Genomic DNA, 14384 nt, shown 5'->3' on the forward strand with positions numbered 1-14384 from the left:
CATGCCACTACTATTGTAAATGTAAATGATCAGGTACTGTTCCAAATGTTCAGTAGTAAGACTGTATCTTCAATCACTCAAAACATTTTTATAAGCAGAAAAGAACCATTCTACATGAACTGAGATAAGTGGGCAGTATTTGAATTTGGGTGCCATGGCGGCACTTATTGTTTGTGGCAAAAGTCCGCTTGTCCCATTAATAAAACTATCAATTTGAGACAAGCGTTCAAAGTCTGGGTTATTGTTCAAAATATTTTCAAACTTTTCTTTTAAGTTTTCTCGGGAATACCTCTGGCAATAAGTTCACTAGACTAATTTTATTCAGTAACTGTACAGATACATTCAACACCAAAGCTTGAGTTTCAAGCTTTTTAATACTCACACTTATATGGGAAAAATGTGTGTTACTCACAGCTTTCTTTTTATACCAGAATCATTAAATGATTCCTTGCACTGGCAAACTGCCAAGGCTTCTACACTATCGAAGTCATTTACTACACCTCTGATGGCCTCAAAAAGCTCATTGTAAAACAACATAGCTTTGATCCCTGTACCCAAACGTGTTACTACTCGTTCAAGAAGTAAGGGCACATTTGGCAGTTTTTCTTTGTAGGTTTTGAAGTGAGCAGATGCCTTAAGAAACACTTTCTTTGTGGATGAAATCAGTTTATTTACATTCCCAAACATGGATCACACTTCTTCAGCAAGGCAAGGTACTTCGCAAGCAAAGCACGTCACATTAATCATATTGGGATAAAATACTTGAGGGCTTTTCCCGCTTTGATCATATAAGGTGCAGCATCTGAGAAAAACAAAACACCCTTAAATCTGCAGAAGATTCTGGAAATATTTTTCTAATACTCTCATTCACAAATCTGGTGATCGTAGAATGATTTGTCTTTTCAAGTTCTTTGTAGGCCACTAAATAGGAAGAGGAAGGCTGTTATTTTAACACACCAACCATTAAATTTGCAATGTAAAGGCCACTAATATTGGTAGTTTCATCAACTGAAATCCAAATAATGTTGTCCTTGATTCATAGTGTATTTCTTCCACAGCATGTAGGTAAATTGTTGGTGCGTAGTTTTTACGCAATGTTGTTTCATCTGGTACTTTTCGATTAAAGCTATATTTGCGCAGGGAACCTTTGAGGATAGGATTTGTAAGTTTGAGAAGAGGAATATTCTTGCAATGAAAGCTTCACATAAATCCATGTTAAAGTTACCTTCAGAGGTTAAATCTCTGCTTCTGCTACTTGCCGCTGTCAAAAGTTGTTGCTGTGGGCCTTTCTTTTGCATTCTTGCGATATGAAGATTTGTCTATTTGAAAGTTGTTTTTTTTTTCTTCTTTTTTGCCAGAAATGTTTTTCGCTCAAACTTAACAACATAAAATATTTCCATCATACGTAAATTTTCTGGCATGGTTTGCTATCCACAAAACAGCACTTCTTTTTTCAGGCTGCACCGAACACAATACGTTACACCCTACACGTAAACACATTAAGCTTTGAACCAATAAAAAGAAAACTACACTTAAACAATGGACATGCGACTAACAACTACTGTAATTTAATTTAATTGTTACCGACACATGCGATATGTCAGAAGAGGAGATTAAGCGGGAACATGGGTGGTAGGCAGATTGGCTTTGACCTCCTGTGTTTTTTTTTTTTTTTTTTAAGTTTGCTAGCTAGTAGCCTCTCAGTTAGTTATTGCACACAGTTGTGGGTTGCAGTCACTCTGTGAGAAATGAAAATAAGATCAAGCTAGAGCCCGCCCATCTAGATTTTTGAAATATTGTAAATGTAGAGTGAAAATATGCATCATCACTAGTTTTTAATTAAAATATGCAACAACCAATGAAAAGGAGCCAAATATACAAATACATATTTGGATGTCTAGGGGCTAATATTAATACAGTAAATTCTATGTCCACTGAAATAAAAGCCCACATTTTGAGTGGTAATAGGTGTTATCATACGTTTAAAAAGCTAATTACTAGGGTGGTAAACTGACAGCTCAAAATGATTTTATATAAAGTTATGATTAGGCCACAGGTTAATACAGATGTGAAGCATGGATGTTAACCAGCAATGATTAACAACAACTTAGAATATCTGAATGAAGAGTACTATGGAAAATTTATGGAGGGATCCAAAACAATGATGGTACCAGGAGAACAAGGGCCAATAATGAGTTGGATCACATCATGCAAGGAGCTGATACTGAAAGGCTAATTAAAAGTAAAAGAATAGCCTGACTGGGGCACGACCTTAGGCTGGAGGACACAATAACAACAAAGGTCTTCCAGTGGAAACCAACAGAAACAAGATTAAAAAGAAGACAACATAAATGACGACTGGATGATGAGGCAGGAAACATCAGACAGAGCTCTAGGAATCAGAGGATGGAGAAGGAAAGTAAACGAGAGCATAGAATGGAAGGAAAACTGTTAAGAAGGCAAAGACCCAAGCAGGGTTGTGAAGCCAAAAGAGAATGAATGTCTAAATAAATGTAGATATCTTAAATAAAAACTTAGTGTAATGTTTACAGCTGAAATGGATAATAGTGTGTCTCTGTTCATATGTCATTAATTTGTTGGAACCACATTTCCAGTAAAAATGTTTTTTTATTGCCGTATGCTTTTCCTTTTCACCACCACCACCATCACTATTATTTTCACTCTGATATTGCATATTTCATTATATCACTCAATTTTTCCTTCCCTTCCCCCTCTTTTTTTTTTTAGATGACTTGATATGAATAAAAATAAAATACGATTTGCTGTGTCTGTATATGTGTGTGTGTGTGTGTGTGTGTGTGTGTGTGTGTGCAAGTGTATACCCGTCCTTTTTTCCCCCTAAGGTAAGTCTTTCCGCTCCCGGGATTGGAATGACTCCTTACCCTCTCCCTTAAAACCCACATCCTTTCGTCTTTCCCTCTCCTTCCCTCTTTCCTGATGAAGCAACCATGGGTTGGGAAGGTTGAATTTTGTGGGTGTGTTTGTGTTTGGTAGTATCTCTATCAACATACCAACACTTTTGTTTGGTAAGTTACATCATCTTTGTTTTTAGATATATTTTTCAAAAATGGTTCAAATGGCTCTGAGCACTATGGGACTCAACTGCTGTGGTCATTAGTCCCCTAGAACTTAGAACTACTTAAACCTATCTAACCTAAGGACATCACACACATCCATGCCCGAGGCAGGATTCGAACCTGCGACTGTAGCAGCCGCACGGTTCCGGACTGCGCGCCTAGAACCGCGAGACCACCGCGGCCGGCAATATATTTTTCCCCCACGTGCAATGTTCCCCTCTATTGTATTAAAATACGATATGGATATTTATTTTCATGTTGTTCGTAGTTAGCTAGGCTAATGCCGCAGATATTAATTATCTATGTACGTGCTGGAATGCATATTTCATTTACTTTGATTTTTTGGCTGGTTTTACTTCTTAGGTCTTCAATTCTCATAGAAATAGTAATCCTTTTAATTCTAGACTATGAAATGTTTTTAATTATCATCTAAACTTTTACAGCCAATTTATTTACAACCTGTTACCCACAGTAACGAGATATCCTATTGTACTAACTCATGGCTTGAAGAACCTCAGACAAGCCTAGAGACAACAGCAATTAAAAACAAGAACAAAATTAAATCTCAGAAAAAACATACTGCACAGGTACATGGTCAGTAATAAAGAAAATGATGACATTGCATTTTAATGATAATGACCAACAGCCTAATCATTAATATTAATCAAAGCCAGGCAAAAATTGAAGAACTGTACACTTCCAAATATGATTATATAACACGAGGCTCCCATAGCAATATCAGTAGACAGTAAATTTACAATAGATATGGAGGGCAAGCACTATTTATACTAGGCAGAGTTATTTATAAACATTCATTTTCTTTATAAGCTTGGCTTCCACGTGAGAAGTTCATTAACCGTTTATAAATGCTCAACATCAACATTAAGTTCTGTACTAGTCAGTCCAGTTATTAGCACAATACTGAAATATAAATAGCAAGGATACATACTGAATGACTGATTGAATGTATTTCTGCTGGACCTCTCTGTGTTCATATTTTGTACATATGCAAAGGCATTTGCAAAACAGCGTCCTCCTCGAAAGTCCTGTGATGCGGTAATGTCAGAAATAGGGCCACTGTTCTGTACCTGGGCTTCTGCAAGCAACAGGTCTCCAAATTTAGGATGATGATTCTGTAGTAGTTCCTGGTGTGATAAAGTAGCTGTGAACAGCAGAACAAAGAAAACTACATAAAAATATTAGTAAAGAACTTCATGATTTATTAGTTAACATTACTAATCAACATAGTTTTATTAAGTGAAAACAACGAAGTGCAAAAATTCCTCCAAAAATGGAATAGTGTAGATTACAATTCAATTTAGTACTGTCCCAAAAAAGAGACTTCTACAGTATGGTAAGAGATATGTAATCCCACACTTTTTAATTCATCTTAAGTGTAAGCACATAATAGCAAAAAGCTTACATTCATTCATCTACCTACAAATTTATAATTTATAACTTATAACTGACAAACATTACATCAATGTACCATTTGAAGACGCACACACAATCCACTAAAATGGCAAATTTCTGCAGTAACCACAACACAACGAGGTAAGATGTAAAATATTGTCACATAGCAAATTAACATCAACCACAAAGGACAATAATTAATAAATGACTATCCTTAGGGAGAAATGCACAAAGACCACAAAAATGGATAGAGAGCTACATGACTGGAAATTCTGAATGGCTGACTGCTTAGAGGAAGCTTGATGATGAAACTTAATGTATTTCTCTGATCACTTTGGTTAGTAGTTGAGAATCTATACTAATAACAATAAAACTGTAAAACAGTTGTGTCTATACAATGAAAATATTTGCCAAAATCTGATTGGCAATGATGTAGGGAGTGTAACAGAAAACAAAAAGTCTATTTTTAAAAACTTTGTCGGTTTGTTGGAATATGCTAATCTCCAAAACTACTGTAGTCGAGTTGACATATGATGATCCCTTACAGCTAACACCACTGTAGTTAGCTTTCAACTGAGAAGCACAAACAGCTCTGGATAGAAACAATAGCCATCTATAAAGCTGTGACACACTGATGCATTACTGCAGAGACATTTACAGAATCATGTTACACGGTTGGTTGAGATAGGCATGTGAAACATCTACGTGCAGCCCACAACAACTGTCAGGGATCAACTTATGTCAATTAAATTATAGACAAATTTTCTTAGCATTTTCACAGGTAGCTTGAGTGTAGTTTGGGGCAACATACAGACTTTATTTCATCAAAATGTGATCACGGAAAAAAAATTTTAACTTACAAGTTTTAGGAGTCAGCTCAGCTTAGTAGTTCCAATGTTTACCTCAGTGACAATCATCTCAGCATTGTTCACTGAAGGAGAAAAGATGGTGGTGTTGGTTTTGCAGAACACACATTAATAAACAGGTACTGTTAGTTTTTTATTACCTCACTGACAGAATTATTTTCAGAAATTTATGACTAACCAGATTTAAGTGCTGTAATCTTATCTTAACAAATACAAACTAAATATAAATTTACTTGGCTAGGACATATAGATTTACTAATGTCTATTAAAAACTTAATAAAATTGCTTTGCTTTTTTCGATAGGTTTGCTGTATATTTGATTTCTTGGCTAGGAAAAACGAATTTATTGAATTTGCTTTGTGATCTGGGAGCCTATTATTACATTTTGATTTTGCTTAGTTTACAAATATAATGTCTAGAAAATGGTTGAGTCTTTCTCAGTACACTAGAGTGGCTAAACAATGGAGGATAATGTGGTCTCAACAATCTACTGAATATCATGAAGTGAGACTTGCAGCAGTTCAAATCACCAGGCTTTACCTCACTCTTTGGAAACTCCTTCCGAAAGCGAGACGACACAACTCTCGATCGAGAGCGTCACACACTATTCCTCACTACATACAGTATTATAAACAAGTCATCCAGCCATAGATACTTAGTGTTACCCGTGTGAAGCCAGAGCAGGCTACTAGTTACAGTAATAGATGTCTTAACAATCAGTACTGTAACCCAAGACAATGTTCAGCCAGACAACTAACAGCTCTCCTATGAGCAAACAATGAATATTCTTACAAAATGTGTCTGTGTGCACCAAATACATACAGTAGTGGACCGTGTCAGTGGAGGGCACGTTCAATACAGAGGTATGTTAATAAGTTAACTGTCAATTCACAGACGGTGAAATTTATTTTGAATGTTTTCAGTTTTGGACTTCAAACAAATGGCAGAAAACGTGTTTTTAAATTGTTTACTAAATGTTTTCAACTCCAAATACTGAATACAAAAGCTCTCTCCAAATAGAGTAGTCACCATCAGGTATCAAATTTTTTTATCAGCACTGCACACACTTATCATAGATTAGATTAGATTTAGTTTTCATTCCACAGACCCAAAAATAAGATGATTCTCATGGGTGTGGATCAAGTCAGAAAGTATAACATAAAACATCAAATATAATACTCACTATCCTGATCATTCATCAGGAGATTGTCGAAGCAGGTGAATACATTACTGTAAACTGGACCTGCCAATACTTACAGAATTAATACTCTGTCAGAATGAAACATATTTAAGCACTTTTAATAAAAATCATAAACAAAATACCTAATCTTGAGTGTTGCAACCAACTGCTTTCAAAACTGAAATCTGACATTTTTACTTAAGCAGGTCTGACAATCCCTGTTAATACATTCATCTATAGAGTAGAAGGAGTTGCCTATTAAAAAGTGTTTCAAACTCTCTTTAAACTGTGCTTTATCTGCAACCAAGTTTATTATGGTTGCTGGAAATTTATTGAAAATGTGTGTTCCTGAATACTGGACCCCTTTTTGGACCAAGGTAAGTGATTTAGGTCTTTATGTAGATTTTTCTTACTCCTAGTACTGATATTGTATATTGACCTATTTGTTGGAAATAGAGGTGTATTACTCACAACAAATTTCATTAAGGAATAAATACATTGAGAAGCAGTGGTTAGAATAAAAAGTTCCTTGAACAGGTTTCTACATGATGTTCTTGAATTTACACCACAAATGAGACTTATTACAAGCTTTCGCATGCTAAAAACTTTTCTTCAGTTTGACAAGTTACCCCAGAGTATGATCCCGTATGACATAAAAGAATGAAAGTAAGAGAAGTATGCAAGTTTTTTATATTTATATCTCCTACATCTGACATCATTCTCACTGCAAACACAGACTTGTTTAGGTGCTTCAGCAATTCTGTGGTATGCCCTTCCCAACTGAATTTATTATTGAGCTGTAATCCCACAAATGTAATGCTGTCATCCTCTTTGATCTGCATGTGTTCATATGTTATGCACATGCTGGAAGGAAATCTCTTACAGGTTCTAAACTGCATAAAGTGAGTGTTTTCAGAGTTTAATGACAGTGAATTAGCTTTAATCCATTTATTAATATCAGTGAAAATTTGATTAGGAGCCATTTCTAAACCTGTGATTGATCTGCTACTTACTGCAATGTTTGTATCATCTGCAAACAAAACAAAGTTAGCATCTCGCAGTGTAACAGACGAGAGGTCATTAATGCACAAAAGAAAAAGCAATGGACCCAAGATGACACATTGAGGAACACCACATATAATTAATTCCCAATCAGATGAAGACTGACTGCTTACTGCACAGATATTTCGCAATGACACCCTTTGTTTCCTGTTAGATAAGACTCAAACCATTTCGTAGCACTGCTCATGACACCATGATATTCTAATTTACTTAAGAGAATGCCGTGATTCACACAGTTAAAAGCTTTTGACAGGTCACAAAAAATTCCAGTAGCCTCTAATTTGTTATCTAATGAATTATGTACTACATTCTTACTGTATGTGTAAATAGCTATTTCTATATCAGAACTCTTAAGAAAACCAAACCGTGACTTGGACAATGTATTACATGCCCTTAGGCGGTTAAGGAGATGCCTGAACACAACCTCTTCAAATATTTTTGAAAAAGCTAGCAAAAGTGAAACTGGCCGATAGTTTGATGGTATCTCTTTATTCCCTTCTTGTAAACAGGCATAACTTCAGCATATTTTAGCCAGTCTGGAAATGTTCTGCTGATAAGAGACTGATTCAACAAATAATTTATGATAGAACTCAACTCACATGAGCACTCTTTGTTACATTTCAGAGATATAATAAGAGAAAATAACTACATACATACTAGAAAGAGTAAAGGTACTTTCTTGTTGAGGCACTGAGCGGTTTGCAGTTGCATAAGTATGACTGAAAGTCTTGCTGATCTTTCAGACAATGTAATTTTTCAGAGGTAACTAACAAAAACACATGCACACACAAACACAGCTACAATGTACCAACCAACTACATTGTTCCAGCATTGTTACCTGACTGGCCTAGTCCTTTAAGATCAATTCAAAATCATCCTGAATAACAATCATTCCCACTTGTTCACAGCCTGTCAGAATACAAGCTACATTTAACTTAACTTGACAAATCTCACAAAGAGTGACAGGTGCACCTATCAATTCAAATTGAGTTTAACCACTGTGACCCCTACAGTTACAGGCCAGTGGTATGTGTCCTGGAAAATCAAAGCAATAGCTTTCAAAATATACTGGAAGGAGGAATGAGATCTCTGCCCAGTCACCTAGTCATCCAAAACAGTTCTTTAGGATATAGTGGTAAGATTCTTCAATCTTTTGTTCTGCTATTTTTATGGATGACAATCCTTATCACCAACAAGTTTAAAAAGTAAGATAATCTACTAGGCAAGGAAATGATTCTTGACATCATGATTTGTTTTGTCTGGGCTTGGATCCTATTTTGTAGAAGATATACTGAAGTAGCTGCTGCAGTTCAGTCCACTGATAACACTCTGTAATAAACACGTTCCGGGCCTGCTTCTTGATTGTTTTCACCCAGGATTTTTCCTTCTAACATGCTTTTCGTCAAGCTTTTATGTTGAATTTAGTTTCCAATTATTTTAGGTTTTCTTCTCTGTACCACATTAAGCAACGTACTTTTCATTTCCTTTTAGTATTGGTTCATTGGATTTTCTTTCAGTCCAGGATGTCTTTGTGGTTGTTCTCCATAACCACATCTCTACTGCTTCTATTTTTTATTTTCCTATTTCCTCAGAGTCCACCCTACCCACCCATAGCTTAAAATTCTCCAAACAAATCCCATGATAAATATCATTCTTGTTTCTATATTAAGGTGGTGGCTGTTATTGAATTACTCTCATTTCAGATGGCTTGTTTGGCCACTACAATCCTTTTAATATCTATTATACACTCCTGGAAATTGAAATAAGAACACCGTGAATTCATCGTCCCAGGAAGGGGAAACTTTATTGACACATTCCTGGGGTCAGATACATCCAGAACCACAGGCACATAGACACAGGCAACAGAGAATGCACAATGTCGGCACTAGTACAGTGTATATCCACCTTTCGCAGCAATGCAGGCTGCTATTCTCCCATGGAGACGATCGTAGAGATGCTGGATGTAGTCCTGTGGAACGGCTTGCCATGCCATTTCCACCTGGCGCCTCAGTTGGACCAGCGTTCGTGCTGGACGTGCAGACCGCGTGAGACGACGCTTCATCCAGTCCCAAACATGCTCAATGGGGGACAGATCCAGAGATCTTGCTGGCCAGGGTAGTTGACTCACACCTTCTAGAGCACATTGGGTGGCACGGGATACATGCGGACGTGCATTGTCCTGTTGGAACAGCAAGTTCCCTTGCCGGTCTAGGAATGGTAGAACGATGAGTTCGATGACGGTTTGGATGTACCGTGCACTATTCAGTGTCCCCTCGACGATCACCAGTGGTGTACGACCAGTGTAGGAGATCGCTCTCCACACCATGATGCCGGGTGTTGGCCCTGTGTGCCTCGGTCGTTTGCAGTCCTGATTGTGGCGCTCACCTGCACGGCGCCAAACACGCATACGACCATCATTGGCACCAAGGCAGAAGCGACTCTCATCGCTGAAGACGACACGTCTCCATTCGTCCCTCCATTCACGCCTGTCGCGACACCATTGGAGGCAGGCTGCACGATGTTGGGGTGTGAGCGGAAGACGGCCTAACGGTGTGCGGGACCGTAGCCCAGCTTCATGGAGACGGTTGCGAATGGTCCTCGCCGATACCCCAGGAGCAACAGTGTCCCTAATTTGCTGGGAAGTGGCGGTACGGTCCCTTACGGCACTGCGTAGGATCCTACGGTCTTGGCGTGCATCCGTACGTCGCTGCGGTCCGGTCCCAGGTCGACGGGCAAGTGCACCTTCTGCCGACCACTGGCGACAACATCGATGTACTGTGGAGACCTCACACCCGACGTGTTGAGCAATTCGGCGGTACGTCCACCCGGCCTCCCGCATGCCCACTATACGCCCTCGCTCAAAGTCCGTCAACTGCACATACGGTTCACGTCCACGCTGTCGCGGCATGCTACCAGTGTTAAAGACTGCGATGGAGCTCCATATGCCACGGCAAACAGGCTGACACTGACGGCGGCGGTGCACAAATGCTGCGCAGCTAGCGCCATTCGACGGCCAACACCGCGGTTCCTGGTGTGTCCGCTGTGCCGTGCGTGTGATCATTGCTTGTACAGCCCTCTCGCAGTGTCCGGAGCAAGTATGGTGGGTCTGACACACCGGTGTCAATGTGTTCTTTTTTCCATTTCCAGGAGTGTATTTATTACTTCTTGTAATTCCCACATTAATAGTGTATAGTATTTCCCCTCTCAATGTTTGCCTCTTCTTGTCTGTCCACTTTATCAATCATCATTATATGTGACACAATGCAATACACTAGCTTTCTCAAAGTTTTACCTTATAATTTCTCTCTGTAAGGAAGCAACAGGCTGACAGACATGGTTTCTTAGAGCAACAACAGGTACCACCTCCCACATTTTTCAATTAATACTGTTATTAAAAATCACATCAACTAAACTGCATTGATGTGCAACCAGATACACACATAGTTCTTTACATTACAGTGTTACTGAACAAGAGAACGAGCTTTGCCAACGGAGGTGTAGTTTTGTGCCACCAATCACTTGCATGACAGGAAAAATACATTAAAAGAGGCTGTCCTTGATGATGGCACAATAAAATTAAATGGCTAACATTGTCTATTACTATGTTCATTATACACTGAAGAGACAAAGAAACTGGCACACCAGCCTAATATTGTGTAGAGCCCTGTGAGCATGCAGGTGTGCCGCAACAAAATGTGGTATGGACTCAACTAATGTCTGAAGTAATGCTGGAGGGAACTGACTCCATGAATACGACAGGGCTGTCCGTAAATCCATAAGAGTATGAGGCGGTGGAGATCTCTTCTCAACAGCACATTGCAAGGCATCCCAGATATGCTCAATAATGTTCACATCTGAGGAGTTTGGTGGCAAGCGGAAGTGTTTGAACTCAGAAGAGTGTTCCTGGAGCCACTCTGTAGCAATTCTGGGCGTTTGGAGTGTCGCATTGGCCTGCTGAAATTGCCCAAGTCTGTCAGAATGCACAATGGACATGAATGGATGCAGGTGATCAGACAGGATGCTGACACGTATCACCTGTCAGAGTCATATCTAGACATATCAGGGGTCACTCCAACTGCACACAATCCACACCATTACACAGGCTCCATCAACTTGAACAGTCCCCTGCTGACATGCAGGGTCCATGGATTCATGAGGTTGTCTCCGAAACCAAACACATCCATCTGCTCGTAACAATTTGAAATGAGACTCGTCCGACCAGGCAACATGTTTCCAATCATCAACAGTCCATTGTCGGTGTTGAAGAGACCAAGCAAGACGTAAAGCTGTGCCTCGTGCAGTCAGTGGGCCTTCGGCTCCGAAAGCCCATATCGATGATGTTTCATTGCGTGGTTCGCTGCTAACACTTGTTGATGGCCCAACATTGAACTCTGCAGCAAATTGAGGAAGGGTTGCATTTCTGTCACGTTGAACGATGCTCTTCATTTGTCATTGGCCCTGTTCTTACAGGATCTTTTTCTGGCCACAGTGTTGTTGGAGATTTGATGTTTTACTGGATTACTGCCATTCACAGTACCCTCTAGAATGGTTGTACAGGAAAATACCCACTACATCACTACCTCAGAGATGTTGTGTTCCATCGCTCGTGCGCCGACTGTAATACCACATTCAAACTCCGCTGACTGTAATACCAAATTCAAACTCACTTGAATCTTGATAACCTGCCACTGTAGCAGCAGTAACCAACCTAACAACTGCATCAGACACTTGTTGTCTTATATAGGCACTGCTAACAGCATCGCCACATTCTGCCTGTTTCCGTATCTGAATAAGCATGTCTGTAACAGTTTTTTGGTGCTTCGGTGTATTTAATATTGTAAATCTAAAACTGATGGACAAGTTTTCTCATGCCATTTAAAAAATAAAAGCTGTTTACCTGAGCAAGTTAGACACACCAAGCCACCGACTGTTGCAGTTACTTCCTCCAACATAAATATCTTAGTTCCTGACCTAAGAACAATGAAACATATTACATGTAAAGTATATTCTCAAATCACTAAGATCAAAAATTACCTTTAAACATAACAGATATTTTATGTAGAAGAATACATCAAGAAAGAGTATAATGTGATTGGTAGTGAAACCACAATGCAGCAATTGGAGCTCCTTTTTTAATTCCAAATGAATTAAGACTAGCACCCACATAGAAATATTTATTTTATCTACCAAATATTTAAAAATACATTAATAATGATAAAAACAGATCATATTTTTTGTGGTACTTTTCACAAGAGGTCTCTCTCCTGAAGATTTGTGACATGCATTTTCCGGTCTTCCAGCAGATATTTTCACTGTAATTTTTGGAATGCATCAGTGATGTAGGTCAAAACAAAGAGTACTCTTATTATTTTCAACGCCACTTGAAAACAAAATTATTGCTTTTATTCCAAACAAATTTTGTTTAAATGATAAATTATGAGCTGAGTCAATAGACTGTCTTCTAATTACTCTGGTGCAACATTAAGTCCAAATGCAATAATTGATAGTGACCACAAAGCAAGGAGAATAGTCAATAAATATAAAAGTCATGTCATAAAGTTGCTGAAGGATAGCAATGAGAGAAAACCTAGTATGTATAAAAAAAGTGATATTTGCTTCTTGCACAAACTGTACACTCTTCGGCACTATTGAGTGAGCTACAAATCACAAATGTAGAATCAACAATGCATCTCTGCCTTCTTAACTTCTCATAATGGGGCTTCCAGTAGACAGAAATTGGGTGTGGAATAATCTCATAATTGTTTGTTTGTAAATGCTCTTCCAGAGCACAGAAAGCTTTCTGCTATTATTCTTCCTTACCCAAGTCTCACTTTTATTTTGGTTTCTAGCTCACAGGTTCCAATGTCTCACATCTCTACACATATGATATGTAGCCAAACGTCTTTGAATATTTTAATGTTGCACTGCATTTGATGTCACCAATGCATTTGAAGGTTCATAAATGAAGGTACAAAGTTTCAATGTCATAGATGTGTTTTCTGTCGTCAGAATGAGCCAACACACTTAACTGGCACGCTTCAGAATTTCTTGTTGAAAACCAATATTTTGCATCTGTCTGTGGAGGCGATTTTTGACTGATGATGTAGCTTTTTCAATGGCCTGATACACACGCTGGCACTTTGTCCCTCTGCACAAGACCATGCAAAAACAGAATTTTACTACTCTCAGTTAGCAAGTTAGGCTGTGAATTCCCCCTTGAAAATATTATCTGCAGGCAGCACAAAACACTGGGTTTCAACATGAAATTCATCTGACCATGGCACAATAGTGCAGAATATTTTTAATAAGTGTGACATTTCCAGTACTAGAAGTTTACATTTTACAATAACTGATATGCTGGGCTCTATTATAGAGACCCGCACATTTGGCATACATCAAATAGATAACGTACAACAGCAGTTCCACTTCAATTAGAAACATCAGATGATCACTAAACCAAATCACTGCTTTGGCAGGGCTAAGATATTAACTGATAGTGCTCATCAAACTCTACTACAATAAACTAAATAAACCAATTATCATCCTTATTGACTTTAGCAAAGGATTTCTGCTGCAGCTGTTATAGCAACAGAATGATCCACTGAGAGGCATCTACGAGTACATTCATTTCTTGGCGATTCTGCTACTTAGAAGCCACAGCCTACACATACAAATAATTAACATCACTTACAGTTATGCAAACAATACTTTTCTTGATCTGTGGAGAAAAGGAGAAAGATTCTATAGCATAAGAAGTCACAACCC

At 38.5% G+C, this 14384-nt stretch overlaps 1 protein-coding gene across 1 annotated transcript in view; it reads right to left on the minus strand.

Annotated features, from left to right (window-relative positions):
* LOC124605297 overlaps positions 1–14384 on the minus strand; it is a 242634-nt gene that overhangs the window by 96867 nt on the left and 131383 nt on the right. The window contains exons 8-9 of the mRNA XM_047136878.1: positions 12517–12590; positions 4048–4260 (exon numbers count right to left, since the gene is read on the minus strand). Of these exons, the coding sequence (XP_046992834.1) occupies positions 4048–4260; positions 12517–12590 (287 nt within the window). The remainder of the gene's footprint in view (positions 1–4047; positions 4261–12516; positions 12591–14384) is intronic.

The sequence above is a fragment of the Schistocerca americana genome, chromosome 3 (assembly GCF_021461395.2).
Source record: "Schistocerca americana isolate TAMUIC-IGC-003095 chromosome 3, iqSchAmer2.1, whole genome shotgun sequence".
Lineage (NCBI taxonomy): Eukaryota > Metazoa > Arthropoda > Insecta > Orthoptera > Acrididae > Schistocerca > Schistocerca americana.